General features: G+C 37.9%; 1 protein-coding gene across 1 annotated transcript; it reads left to right on the top strand.

Moving 5' to 3' along the window:
* The first annotated feature begins 672 nt into the window (after positions 1-672).
* On the top strand, positions 673-14,628 carry LOC149071144 (uncharacterized). Its single transcript, XM_089248210.1, has 5 exons — positions 673-821; positions 3,286-3,406; positions 6,613-6,755; positions 6,890-7,037; positions 14,083-14,628. Exons 1-5 carry the CDS (start codon positions 779-781, stop codon positions 14,267-14,269), a joined length of 642 nt encoding a protein of 213 aa, XP_089104336.1. The 5' UTR covers positions 673-778; the 3' UTR covers positions 14,270-14,628.
* The last annotated feature ends 197 nt before the right edge of the window (positions 14,629-14,825 follow it).

The following is a 14,825-nucleotide window of genomic DNA, read 5'->3' as shown; positions in this document are numbered from 1 at the left end:
TTTGACAACCGCTGAACAATGTTCAGAAAACTTAAGTCGCTCGTCAATGAGAATTCCCAAATCGGTGACTCTAGTTGCATCCGGGATAGTGACACCATTGAGTTGTACACCATTCGATATGTCATTCATGTTGCAAGAGATTGTATAGTTATCAAAATAAAATAAAAAACAACTTTTTGTACGGGCACGCTGTGCTCAAAAACCCAATTATTCTCAGAGATATTTGAATTCAAAAAACGGTGGAAAGTTGCGATAAGAAACAGCACACAAACTAACGGACAACGCTTCTTCCCTGCTTTATGCGGTTCTTTTAATCTGCTGTTTTTTATTAAAATACACTATCTCGCGTTAAAATTCAAAATAAAGAACACCTTTGCGAGTAACAACTCCCGTGGGTCCCTTGAGTGATTTGATGATCTTCCGTGGGCCACTTGTGAGCGGTTTGGTTATTTTTTACGGGCCACATCAGATGAATTCGAAGGCCACATTTGGTCCTCTGGCAACGAATTGAGCATGTATGCTGCATATTTTGTCGATGTGTCAACATTGATAAAATAGGATAGGTGCACGTAAAATCCCATCCGTTATCCTGTTCGGTATCTTTTTTTACTGAACTTCCTTTCTGTAGAAGAAACTACGGAAGCACGTTCCAGAAAAATGACTATTTTTAACATTCTGATAGATGTTTTTGAATGAAAACACATAAATTGAACTTTTTTGCGTCTTTTTTCTGGATCAAATTGAGATAATTCCTGACCACCATTATACGACAGTGATAATGTATTTATACTTCTTGCTGATAGGCATATTGCCCCAAACAGGTGAGATAACTGAAATATCTTTATTTAATATTTTTCTTCATTTTACATCAAAGTGCTGGAATTGTCAGATAACTGTAGTTATTAATAATCATTTCTCTGAATTTCAAAATAAATAAGTATGCCAATAATAATAGTTAGGAATACAAATTCCGAAAACAGTTATAGGCCAATAGCGCTAATCACACTCATCATTTTGAAACATTTATTCCAAAATAAACCGAAATAATTTGAATACATTCAGGAAAAGAAGAGTTTTCGGTGGACTTGCGCGATTTCTGATGATTATGAAATTTTGATAAGTTTGCCTGTTTTACACAGAACTATTATAACAGAATGTTGGGTGAATTGAAGTCCTGATAAATTGAAATTTAGGATACAGAAACACATGAAAGGCTTTAAAATGAAACCTCGATATAACGATACTCTGCGAACCAAGAAAAATATCGTTGTAGAAGGATTATGCTTATATCGAGTATCGCTATGTGTGTGTGTGTGTGTGTGTGTGTGTGTAGCGAGATTTCACTAATTTAAATTTGAAAACAACATATCGATTATTACGAATAAAATTTCTAATATATTATGTGTATTCAAAACAGAAATTTGAATCAATTTAACAAATTGCATGGGACAAATGAAATGGAAGTAACCGAACGTTACTTCCCCATGTCCGAAGTCTGGCATTTTCACGAAGTGGTTAGTTATTATTGGATGACACTCGTATTTCTCTGAACGTACCCGTATTTTCTCATAATTGTGGCCATCCCGACTTCATGAAAATTTCATGTCAATTCCTATACTCAACGAAGTCTTCGCAAATTTCAATTATTGACTGAAATTCTGTGGTGTTTGGTCACAACATGATATCTCTAAGAAGTGGCTTTTTGATCTCAAAGTAAGTCTTGCTAATTATAACTAATTAGAAGTGAGATAAATGCATAAATACGTGCGTACGCCTAAACAACATGCTGATGTATGATATTTTCATTTGTATTTGTGCGTATACTTTATGTTTGATTTCTGAATGACAATGAAAATGCTTATATCTCAAAAATGTGATTTTGAAGTTATCATGTTTTGACCAAACACAACAGAATTAAGGATTGAAATTATTTTCTCAACCAATTGCAATCAAGATAATGGCAAAAATATAGATATTCACCTCACATGGATGGGTAGCCTTAAAATTAGTTTACGATATATGATCACCTAGCAGCCACAAAAATCGGTGAATGCGAATGATATTCGAGATATAGGTGTTTCAGAGTATGCGCTCAAGAATGAAAATAAATAAATTAATAAACCCCTAGATCTCACAGTTAATGGCAGCAGCAAAAAATATTTCGAAAAATTGAAATGGCAGCACCAATTTTCATGCATTGCAAAGTAATCAGTGCAGTGATAAACCATAAATGGCGTTAGGGCGGTACCTGTAGCATGCTAAACGCCAGCGCTTAAGATGTTTTAAAATTTCCCCTGGGCTAGACTTGGAGGGTTCAACACAAGAAAGGTGTTACCGAACATCAGTTTGCGCGGAAACCCAGGACGGCCCTGGATAGAAGGTGGACATTTTAGTTGAGATGGCAATTGATAGCAAATATTTGAGAGAAGTCAAAAAAACTTTCTGTGAAGGGGGAAAAACAAACTTAAAAAACTAAACTTCGAAATTTTTAATGGTTAAGAGAGATTTTGAATTATATTTCTTTCTTCCAGTTTTTTGGTCAGGGAAACGATATTGTATATTTTGCTGGAAACCCTGTAATTAGACTAAATTCTAGACTATCTCATACAGAAAGCACTGCCAATATGGAAATTATACAGGGTGATTCAAAACCCAACGTACAAACTTTTAGGGGAGGTAGAAAACACGAAAACAAAACAGAATCATATAAAAATGCATGACCGGAAACCCCAACCTGATCAGCTGTAGGATGAACGAAGATGTTAAGTTCCACAACAAGTGCTCAAAGTTCTTACCATTCACGTCACAAGAATCTCCGTCGCCGCTGCAAACGTCCGCGAAATGCCGGGTATTTTTGAAAGATTTCGAAAATCAATGCGTCGCCGTTGTGTAGCGTGTATGGCTGTGGGTGGTAACAACTTTGAGCACTTATTGTGAAACTTAACTTGTAGACTTGCTGTCCTCGTGTAAAGTATCGCTAAATAAAGAGTTTTTCCACCCATTATTGGCTTGGCATTTCTGCATCTTCGTTTATGCTCCAGCTGATCAGGTTAGGGTTTCCGGTCATACATTCCTAACGATTCTGTTTTGTTTTTGTTTTCTACCTCCCCTAAAAGTTTGAGCGTTGAGTTTTGAATCACCCTGTATAGCTCCTCTATATTATAATGATTCGAACCCTTCATCCCAGTTTGATCTATCTTATATTTAGCTTAACTCTGAGTTATTGACTTGAGCAAAATATCATTCTTCTCAAATTGTTTCAAAACTCCTATTTTTCTTCCGTAGTGATTTCTACAGATATTACATGTGATACACACATGGAAGGTGTTTGCATGCCCGGAGACTTCGTGCTGAATAAAATGCAAACCATGGTTCCTAACTCCAAATTCCTGAATGATCATTGCAAGTAAGAATTCGATGTATCGCAACATATAGGGAAAGGTGGGCCGCTGTGCCGTCGGATGGTCATAATGCGACACAATAGTAGTTGGCCTGTAGTAGTAGTTATATCTGGGGTTTTCACCTTTGAGGTTTGAATGCGAGCGAATCTCCCCGTTAAAAAGTCTCGCTCAACAGCCCTACAACAGTACAAATATTCAATCATTACATTTCATTCAGATGGCAACCTTGTCCTAATCTAACCGCACATTAGAAAGAGGAAGAAGAAAGGGAAAAGCAAAAAATAGAAGAAAAGGAAGAAAAATACAAAAAAGAAAAACTATAAAAGCAAAGTAAAACTAGAGTATGCATTCAGTAGATTTCTCTTTTCACCCTCACCTTACGTGTTCTCATTCGCTCTTACATGTATATAGTGGAAAGATACATTATATGTGGGGGAAAAGTCATTAAAAGAAGTAAAGAAAGAACGAGGGGGAAAAACAACTTCGGTTCATAGGGTCACAATAAAGTTTCTCGATGATGAGGAGAGAGCAAAGCAAAGGGAACTAGATTGAATTTATTCCCTTCGTGATCGTAAAGAGGTTGAGAAATCACCATCATTGATAGCATCTTTCATGTGTCCAACTTATCACTTAAAATGCGATTTTGTCATATTTGTTCGGAAAATTGGATGAAAACTTTTAAGATTTAATTTATTAGGAATTACGTTTCCTGTCGAATAGTATGCTGACGTTTGAATTTGACTCTATCCTTGGGCGTTGCTGTTTATGAGCAATTTAGGAAAGCAATACAGGAGCGGCTAAGAGTACGCATATAACGGAGATATGAGTTTTCTTTGTTAAAATGAAGTGGAATCTGGAGTTGAAGAAAGCAAACGAAAAAGGTAAAAAAGGGTGATTACATTGAAGAGGATCTGAAATCACAGAAAAAAAAAACTTTTTAAACTTCATCGCAAAGGGATTCTCCCAACAAGTTTGACCATCTGGCGACCACGAAAACAATCCTACCATGAAGATTGAGTTCAGTGTGAAGAATGTAAGGATTGGTGACACAGGGTATGCTCTAGTTATGAAATTGGGGGGGGGGGGAATTCGTTTGCGACTACTGTGAAATTTTTGGGTGCTGTGCGTACTCTTAGCAGCTCCCACTCTGCGAGCGCAGATCCTGTGGGGGATCGATGGGGATGATCCTCCACTCTGTTCCCAGCTGAAGATATCTGTCTCGACTCATTCGCAGCTGAAGATGCCTGCCTCCACTACATTCGAATCTGAACATGTCTGCCTCCAACAATTTCGCAGTTGAGAATGACTGCCTCCACTCAATTCACTGCTGAAGATGTCTACTTTCACACCATTCGAATATGAAGATGCTTGCCTTCACTCCATTTGAATCTGAGCTTGCCGATCTTCACTCTATTCGAATCTGAAAATGTCTCCCTTCAATTCATTCGAATCTGAAAATGTCTCCCTTCAATTCATTCGAATCTGAAAATGTCTCCCTTCAATTCATTCGAATCTGAAGACACCTGCCTTCACTCTATTTGAATCTGAAGTCTGGCTCTGCTACAGTGGGGGATCTACTGAAGTTGGTTCCTCGTGGTTTCCAAATTCAAGGAGCGAATGCGAGTTTATTTCCCCGTCAAAAAGTTCTACCACAGTGAGCAAGCAATAGGTTCGGAAACGGTACAAATATTCAGTCAGTACACTTCACCAGCAACTTAAAATAGTAGATGGTAGCACACTGAAAAACCAAACACAACACTAGATACACACTTAGACTGTTACATACATACACATATAAATACACATACATTTAGGTATACATACACACTTTCGGCACAACTCATTCGGTAGTAAATTGTCTTTGGTGATAGACCGAAGTTTGCCCGGTTTAGTTTTGCCTGAGGGAAAATGTGTAAGAAATTGAAAATGCGGGTAACAGTACGAGCGCTATTTTTTAGCTGTTGACAGCCGATCAATATTATACTGGGTGAACGTGACATATTCTGTCAAAAAAGGGGGGGGGGGTGATAGAGAGCATAGAACACCACATACCAACTCTGTCTTATCTCGAACCGTTTTCAAGTTATGGGGGATAAACTATTATGAAAGAAAAATGCGTCGTCTAAAAAAAACAAAGATGTAAAGCTGATGAAAGTTGCACACAAACTAAGCACATATTTGGAAAGAGCAGAAAAAGTCCTATCAGGTCACACCAATTCTCTCAGAATAATTGGATCTAATGGCGTGCTACAAGCACTGAAAGATATGTGAAGTTCAAAATGTAATTGTCGCCAAAATGTTTTAATCGACAATTCCACAACCACCCAAGTAGCGACAATTGGAAAAATTCACCAAAACTTGTCCATTTCGAAAAGTCTTTTGAAAGAACCTGCAACAAAGCATATTGTGTAAGGAAAAATTTACCCTTTTGTTTGCAATACGTCACTGAAATCAGCGTTTGTCGAAGTAGACATTTTTGTGGATTTTAGCGACAATTCGATTTTCCACTTTCGCCAATCTCTCAGCGCGCTCGTAGCTTGCCATGAAATACAGACATCCTGACAGAGGTAGTGCCACCTCATAGGAGATTTTTTGTACAAAATCAAATTGCCGCCAAAATCTTCTTCCATCAATTCTAATTTTCGTTGAATATCTACTTTGACAAACGCTGCTTTCAGTGATGCATTGCAAATAAGTCGAAATTTCTACTGAACCGGAACACCGATATAGTTTATTGTAAGCTCTTTCGAAATCTGGCACAATGGACAAGTTTTTGGTAAACTTGAACGATTTTAACCGGGAGGGTGTTTGCGGAAGTGACAATTAAAAATTTTAGCGGCAATTCGATTTTGAACTTCGCCAATCTTTCAGCGCTTGTAGCTCGCCAATAAATCCAGATATTCCGATGAAAATGATGGCACCTTATAGGATTTTTTTCTGTTCTTTCCAAATATGTGCTTAGTTGGCGCATATGTCTTTCAAAAACTTCACAAATGGAGTTTTTTTTTTAGACTTGGCGCATTTTTCTTCCATAATCGATTATCCATCATGGTTCGAGGTAGGACAGGGTCGGTAGGGTGTTTTACGTTCCACTTAGGCTCGTCTATCACCCCCCTTTCGTTTGACAGAACAGGTCACGTTCACGCTGTAAAATTGTAGAGCAATACTATTTTGATGATATTAACGAACAATCTGTTCATATACACCATAGTGAGCTGATTGAAACAACACGCTGCATGGCACGCTATGACGATAAATGCGACCGACCTGTCATGGAAAAATTGCCTTTCTCTCTCGCAACACTCTCCGAGCTCGTTGTGGAAGTATGTGACGAGCAATCTTCACTAGGACAAGGTGACTGAAAGAATTCCGTCATTATTTCCATCTACTTCCAGAGACAATACGTAGTGAATGCTGAAATTTTCTTTACAAGGCCATTTACGATTTCAGTTTTTTGTCTTTTTTTTTTGTTTTTTTGTTTCTTCCAGTTTATCGTCAGAACGTGGATTGCATCAATGAACAGTCTAAAGAGCTACAAGAAGCTTTTGGAAACTTGACTCGATCGTTAGAGGGATTCTATCGTTATCTATGGAAGAAAACTGGAAATTACGGTCATTCGGATATGATTACCTGTCTGTAAGTCTCAGCCCAAATTGCATAACTTTATTTAAAGTTTTAATAACATTCATATGAATTTGATGTTTTGGTTTTGCTTGAACTTATTTGGCGTAAACTTTGAAAGAAAACTTCTCTGCGCCTCATAAGAATGTAGGCACCCTTTCTTTAAGAGGTGTCAAGACCCTTGAAGTCGAACTTTCAAAAATGACTTCAAAAAATATTTCATTTGATTGCAAATAAAATACTAAAAATTTCGTGTCAATCGGTAAATTTGTCCGGAGAAATCACGTCGTTATAAAGGAATTCTAGGTTTTTGCATTGTTCGAATGTAAACATATTTGGAGGATTAGAAAAAGTGTTCGTTAAAACGAGATTTTCGCTATAACGGTATTCGTTAAAACGAGATTTCCACTATAAAGGTATTCGTTAAAACGGGATTCAACTGTACTAAAAAAACACTTTGAACGCGATTTTCTCAGATTGCAGTTTTTGAGCTCATCATTTAAATCTAATTTAAATTAATTTATTTAAATTAAATTTAAAAGATTTAATGGAAACTACTGCCCCAAAAATTCTGAATTTTTGCAGAAAAGTTTAGTCGATATGTGTTATTAAAATAGACCTAAGACTTTGATATCTGACCATTCGTTAGAATTTTATAAATTTTTAAAGTTCGAAAATATATATAAATTTCAAAAAAATAAATTAAAAATTTTTTTAAAAAATACTTCCTATTAGTCAATTCTTGTAAATCCGAGGTGTATTCTACTAACACATATCGACTAAACTTTTCTGCAAAAATTCAGAATTTTTGGGGCAGTAGTTTTCTTTAAATTTTACGAGTGAGCTAAAAAAACCTGCAATCTGAGAAAATCGCGTTCAAAGTGTTTTCTCTAGTACAGTCGAATCCCGTTTTAACGAATACCGCTATAGCGAAAATCTCGTCTTAACGAACACTTTTTCGAATCCCCAGATATGTTTACATAGGAACAATGCAAAAACCTAGAATTTGTTATATTGAAATTTCGTTAGAACGAAGTGAATTCTCCGGTCTCTTGGCGTTCGTTATAACGAGATTCGACTGTACCAGGAAATACTATAAAATTCCTAATGTATTTCGACACTTATTATTACTCTATGCCGTGCTGTGCTCTTTTTATATTATCGTTTTAGGTGGATTATGCAACTGCTCGATGTGGAGAGACTCCAGAATAAGATTAGACTGATTACTTGACCAGCAACTAGGGATTGAGTGCAGTGATGATAATGGTTTAATACGTGCCGCTGGATGAGGAACGGACGTACGGTTCTTCCCCGTTGATCCGATGGAGTGACGGATGGTGCCGTCCTGCTGTAGGTCTGGCGGGACCATGAGCTGCCAGGGTGTTCGTACTGGTCATTTGCGTGGGCCGGAAGTCCGGTGATGCGATGCCGGCCGGCGTTCGACCGGTGGTCTTGTTGGCTGGCAGGGCTTTCCTTTTTCCAACATGGCCCAGCCGTAAGGTGACCTGCTTATATCCCACAAGGGACAGAGCGGGGGCCATGTTTGGTGTTTGTGTGTCTTCAGAGGATAAGAGTATCACTCTGACCGAGTTTACCACTTGGATTAGGTGCCAAATCTTCAATCTAGGTTGATCAGCGGAACGAAAAAACAATCATCATCACATCAACAACCATTTTCATTCCACTGCTGGATGAAGGTCTCCTCTAAATTTTTCCATTCTGCTCTGTCTGATGCCATCCAGTTGACTCCTGCCACTTTACTGATCTTGTCGATCCATCTTGCGTGGGGACGCCTTCTCGGACGTTTAACACCACGGAGGGTACCAATCTACAATACTTGTGGTCCATCTGTTGTCCTGTCTTCTTGCAATACGTCCAGCCCATTTCCATTTCAAACGTTTGATTCTTTCCATGATATCATATACCTTTGTGGGGCTCTTTATCCAAGTGATTCGTTTTCTGTCTCTCCTTGTGATGCCTAACATACATCTTTCCATGCTCCTTTGCGTTGTCTGTAGCCTTTGTATCGTCTTGCTTGTGAGTGTCCATTTAAGCTCCATAAGTCAGTGCTGGTAGTACACACTGGTTGAAAACTTTTCTTTTCAGACATAATGGCATGTGACTCTTCAGAATTACGCAGTTTTTGCCAAAAGTGCTCCATCCAATCCTGATCCTTCTGTTTATTTCATTAATGATTCCGTTGTTCATGGGGATTTCTTGTGCCAGGTACACATAGCTTTCTACTTCTTCTATCTCTGTGTTGTTGAGCAAGATTGTCCTCTTCAACGCAAAGGGGTTGAACATAACTAGATTCATTTTCAAGCCCACCTCAATACTTGCCTTCGCCAATTCTTGTATCATTTCTTCTAGTTCGTATGGATTACTGCTGATAACAACGATGTCGTCTGCAAAACGCAAATGATTGAGAAATTCTCCATTTATTTTAAAATTCCTTTTTCATCCCGATCCAGTTTTCTGAATACTTCTTCTAAAACAGCGGTAAAGAGTTTTGGTGAGATAGTTTCACCCTGTCTGACTTGTCACCCTGTCCTTCCGAGTCTAATCTTTGCTTTTCCTTTATCCAAACGAATCGTTGCAGTTGCTTTGTCGTATATTTTCTTGATGATATTGATGTAAGTCTTCTCTACCCCAATTACATCCAGAGCTTTAACAACAGCAGATGTGAAGACAGAGTCAAACGCTTTCTTAAAATCAATGAAGGCCATATGCAATGGTAATTCGTATTCCTTATGTCTCTCTATAAGTTCCCTGATTGTTTGGATGTGATCCATTGTACTAAATCCATTGTCGAAATCCTGCCTGTTCTTTTATTTCAGCTTCGTCCAATTTGTATTCAAGCCTATATGTCAGCAATTTGGTAGAGATTTTATAAATTACTGATAGGAGACTGATTGGTCGATAGTTCTTGATATCCTTTTTTTCACTCTTTTTGTAAAGAAGAACCATCATTGCGTTATTCCAATCTTCAGGCACATCCGATTTTGTGAGACAATTTGTGAACAAGGCAGCTAGCATACTGGCAAATTCTTCTCCTGCTTCTTTAATAATGTCTATTGAAATCACATCTTCACCTGAGCATTTGCCTTTTTTTCATACGTCTTATAGCCTTTTGTAGACTTCCTCTTTCAGCACAGGTGCTACTTGTACAAATTCGGCTTCATTTTCTTTTCTTTCTGCTCCCTTTCCTCTGTTCTAATTCTGTTTTTCATGTTTGTATAGAGTATTATAAAATTCCTCAACAATACTAATGATTTCATTTCCATCTTTTCTTTTTAGTGCAAAAATTTCCTTTCTCCCAACACACAGTTTTCGTTTCGCTGATTTTAAGCTCCTATTATCTTCCAATGGTTTCTTTACAATATCGCAATTAAACTTCCTGACATCTTCTGTAATCCGCTTTAGTAATGTCTTGCAAAGTTCTGCATATTCCACTTTTGATTTAGGGTCATACTACTTAATCTGAAATTCTCTCCGGTCTTTCATAAGCTTTCTTGTTTCTTCTGTTATTTTCTTCACCTGTTTGATTTCTTTTTCTCCAGCGACTTCTTTTGCTACTTCTTTTAGGGTAGCGGTTAAAGTTTTATTCATCGTGGTGACATCTTGTTCCTCCTCAGTGGTGTTATACAGCAAATCAAATCGGTTCTTCAGCTGTAACTGGAATTTACATCGATGTTCTTGAAGCTTTACCATATCGATGACAGTTTTTCTATTTTTGATAAGTTTCGCTCTTTCCATTCTAGTGTTAAGCCTTATTCTGCATCTAACCAGTCGATGATCACTTCCTGTATTGAATTTGTTGAGAACACTGCGGTCTTGGATCATATGCTTCTTATTAGATAGGATGTGGTCGATCTCACTAGTTGTTCCAGTTGGGCTTCTCCAGGTCCACTTTCTTTGGGGCTTTTCCTTAAAAAATGAATTCGTGATACATAACTGTTCGCTCTCTGCAAATTCGACGAGTCGGTTTCCTCTGTCGTTTCGTACACCGTAACCATGACTTCCAACTGAGCTTTCGCCATTTCTTCTCTCTCCAATTCTGGCATTGATGTCACCCATTACTATCTTGATATGATGGTTTCCTTTACTATGCAGCTCGTCTAGTTCATAAAAATCTTCTACTTCTTCCCCAGAATAGCTTGTTGTTGGTGCATAGACTTGTATAATCTGTATCCGGTATCTGCTTGATATTTGCATAACCAGCTTTGCAACTCCATCAGATGTATTATCTAAGGCCCTCCTCACACGGGGAAACTAAAGTTCGGCAACTGATAAGAGAAACCGTCTCCCGAAGACCAGTACGTATATCGCTATAGACGCCCTCACACGAGGAAATTAGCGTCTTGGCGATGAAATATCGAACGCGACTCGGTCACTTGGCGACTGACATGCTAGTCGCCGCCAACTTTTGTTGAAGAAACTAGAAACTGCCTTTAGCATTCCTTCATATTTCCGTCATGCGAGTTTGGACTCATATTGAAAAACAATTCAGAGTATATATATAATGAATTATCAGTTGAAAGGATATAATGAAATTTCTTCAGAATTTCAGTTCACAGGTAAATACAAGATTTCTTTATTTAAATTGATATTATTTTGAAATTATAATGAAACCAGAGGCGTCGGAATTGTTTCGAAACTGTGGGTGCTCATCTTTAGTTTTATATCGGAAAGTTTAATTCCTTAATCAATTCTGGGGTGCTCGGATCCATGCCACAAATTACCGTGGGTGCTTGAGCTTGCACCCCTGGCTCTGACGCCACTGAATGAAATGGTAAACCAGGACTCATTTCAACTTTTTTTCGGGGGGGGGGGGCAAAGAACATACTGTATATGTACATATATATGCTATTTCCAGTGTATTTTTGAAAGCCGGGGGGGCAATAGCCCCCTGATCCCCCTAGATGACGGGTCTGTGGGTAAACACATGTGCCCACCCGGGGGCCCACCACTCCCCCGCGGGGGCGATTTCAAAAGAAGATGGAACGTCACAAAAATTAGATCTGGTAAAAAATTTGAGGAATAACCAAATGAATTTGCCAAGTAGGATCTCAGAAAAAAAATACATGGCTGGGAGCCCCCATGATGCTCTTAAGACGGCCCTGGATAAGAACCTGCAGAAAATTTCAAACTACTGTCTACTTTTACATGTACCTAAACAAGCACGTGTTCCATAGGGATGGTCCCTGATTTTCCCCCTTGCTTGGAATGTCTGTAATCTAGGTCACGTACACGCACATGTGTGTGTGGGAGTGTTCGGGGAAAATCATTCCCTGAAACATAAACAACAATTCATGTGTTGTTTGTCTCTAGTTTTGTCTATAGTTTATTTTTTGCCTCTCGGAACCAGCTTTCGTCGTTTCATCTCATGAAACTACTTAAAATTCTGCGTGACAATATTTTAACTATTAAACAATAAAAATATATTAAATCCAACCTATATAGGTACTGAAAGGCACATTTATAGAGGAAAAACAGACATTTTATTGCGAATTTTTTTTCCGAATGAAACATGAAATTATACTAAAAAATTATCTAATTTTTACCATTTTATTGCCATTTCAAAATGATATCAATTTAAATAATGAGATTTTGTATTTACCTGTGAGCTGAAATTCTGTAGCAATTTCACATATAATAGAAATTATTATTTATTTGTTTCGATTTTTCCTAACCCGGTTAACAAGATAGTACCGGAAGATAAGAAGGAAAACTATAGACTGTGCTGTTTTTACTCAGTTTCCCGGGCTTTGAATATTTTTTTAGTAGCGCCGTGTGAGGGAGAACGGGCAACTCGACTCGTTCTAGTCAACTCAACTCTCAAGTTGAAGCAATTCGAGCTCGATTTTAGTTTCCCCGTGTGAGGAGGGTCTAACTCAACTATGTGATCTTTCCACTTTTTTATGAATGAGAAATCCTACTCCACTGGTTCTTCCATTATCTGTTCCCCTGTAGTAAAATACATGTCCACTGGCAAGTTCGATTTTCTCCTTATTTCACAGATGCCTAAGTCCGATGTCCCAATTTATTTTTTCCAGCTCTTCTTCCAACTCCTGCAAACGATTTTCTGAAGAAAGAGATCGTCCGTTATACGTGGCCGAGGTCATCATCTTATGGCAGCCTGGTCCAACCCAGAGATTCTTAGCACCCTCTGTTTTCATGTCTTGCTGGTTGCTGCCGTAACCAGGGACACTCAGATTGCTGGGGACTGAGGGCTTTAGTTTATTGACAGAATTCATATTTCTTTTTTAGAACGTTTTTGGCCATAACGCTGGCTAACCCGCACTGGCCATCCACGCTGGCCAGTGCGGGTTGTAGGAAGCCCATCCGCGTCCGTTCACCACGTGTTAAACATGGCTACTTACAGGCTGCACCACGAGAAGGTGCGGATTGGACTTTAAGCCTCTACTCCTAGTCGATTCCTTCAAGTCCTCATAATGAGAGGCAATTAAAGGGTCTTCTCCTAGTTAACAAGTAAAAACTATTCAACAGCCCGAAAAAAAAAAAAAAAAAAAACCAATACGTCTGCTCAAGTCAAACGTCGTTGGTCGTGGCAAAAACGAAGCGAAACGCCTGCGTGTAAGTCTTTTGCAACAACCTGATTGGCTGCTTGCGAAATGGAGCTATCCGATTGGTCTATTCGAATTTTCTTTAAATTCACATCGTAATGAATTTAAGCCTTTGTTTTTATTTATTATTATTTTTTTAGTGGTATTTCCTGGTATTTGGCTTATTCGTTGACGATTTTTTGAGTATTTCTCCTATTTATGTGTTTTTTACTATTCTGAAAATTATTTCTCCGACATTGATGCTGGGCAGAAAATCATTTACTTAATGATCTATCAATTATTTCTCCTATTTGATAATTTTTTTACTGTACCGCAAACTGTTTCACAAATTTTCACGGGTCCGTGAAATTTTTGGACTGTTTTTTACCAGTCCGCAGTTGTAGAAAGGTTGGAGATCAAGTTTTAACAATTTATCAATTTTTAGAAAATAAAATTGATTCTTTTCATAGTTATGTAATAATTTCTATTCACAGTGGTTTACATGCAGGAAAAGAAATTTTCTCCAAGTTTTTCAAGGATTCGTGTGGAGAGGATTTATCCAAAGCCGTACGATCCATCATGAATGTTTTGTCAGAAAAGTGTTCAACATTATTTGACATAGATTCAACTTTGGCTGAATACCATGCTTTTGCGTCTGAATCAGAAAATGTCGGACCATGAAGCAAGAATGATTCCTGATTGCTAAAGTAATATTTCCGACTTCTAAAATAAATGTATATTGAACTCGTATCACGTTCTGTATTTTAATGAACAGGGGTGAACGATTAACCCATTTCAAAACATTTATGGAAAATGCATAAAAAGAGTAGCCTATAGTATACGTTAGGGGTGCATAACCTGTCCAGTCTGTGGGCCATATATGCGATATTTTTGAAATTCAGAACTACTGTCTGTAACCCGTTTATTTTACGGGATTTTACTGGTTTCAACCAGTTCAATGTTTTTTAATGTCCCGTTTTTCTCTCATTTTTAACGAGGCTAAATTGAACTTTTGGAATAAAGATTACTCTTTATGTGTATCTATTACTTATTATTATTTATCTTACTTATTATTATTTATCTTACTTATTAGTTATTATCTTACTTATGGGGCCATTCAAGTATTACGTAAGCAGATTTTCAGCCCTTACGTACATGTTTCACACAATTTAGAAACATGTTCTCTACGGTCCCCCTAAATATGGGATAATCTGGTGAGAAGAGAGAGCCTCTCTTC

Source organism: Pholcus phalangioides, unplaced genomic scaffold, assembly GCF_987345545.1.
Source record: "Pholcus phalangioides strain wild (caught in Gottingen) unplaced genomic scaffold, Ppha-v1.0 ptg000019l_1, whole genome shotgun sequence".
Lineage (NCBI taxonomy): Eukaryota > Metazoa > Arthropoda > Arachnida > Araneae > Pholcidae > Pholcus > Pholcus phalangioides.
This window is presented reverse-complemented; position numbering and strand designations above follow the sequence as displayed.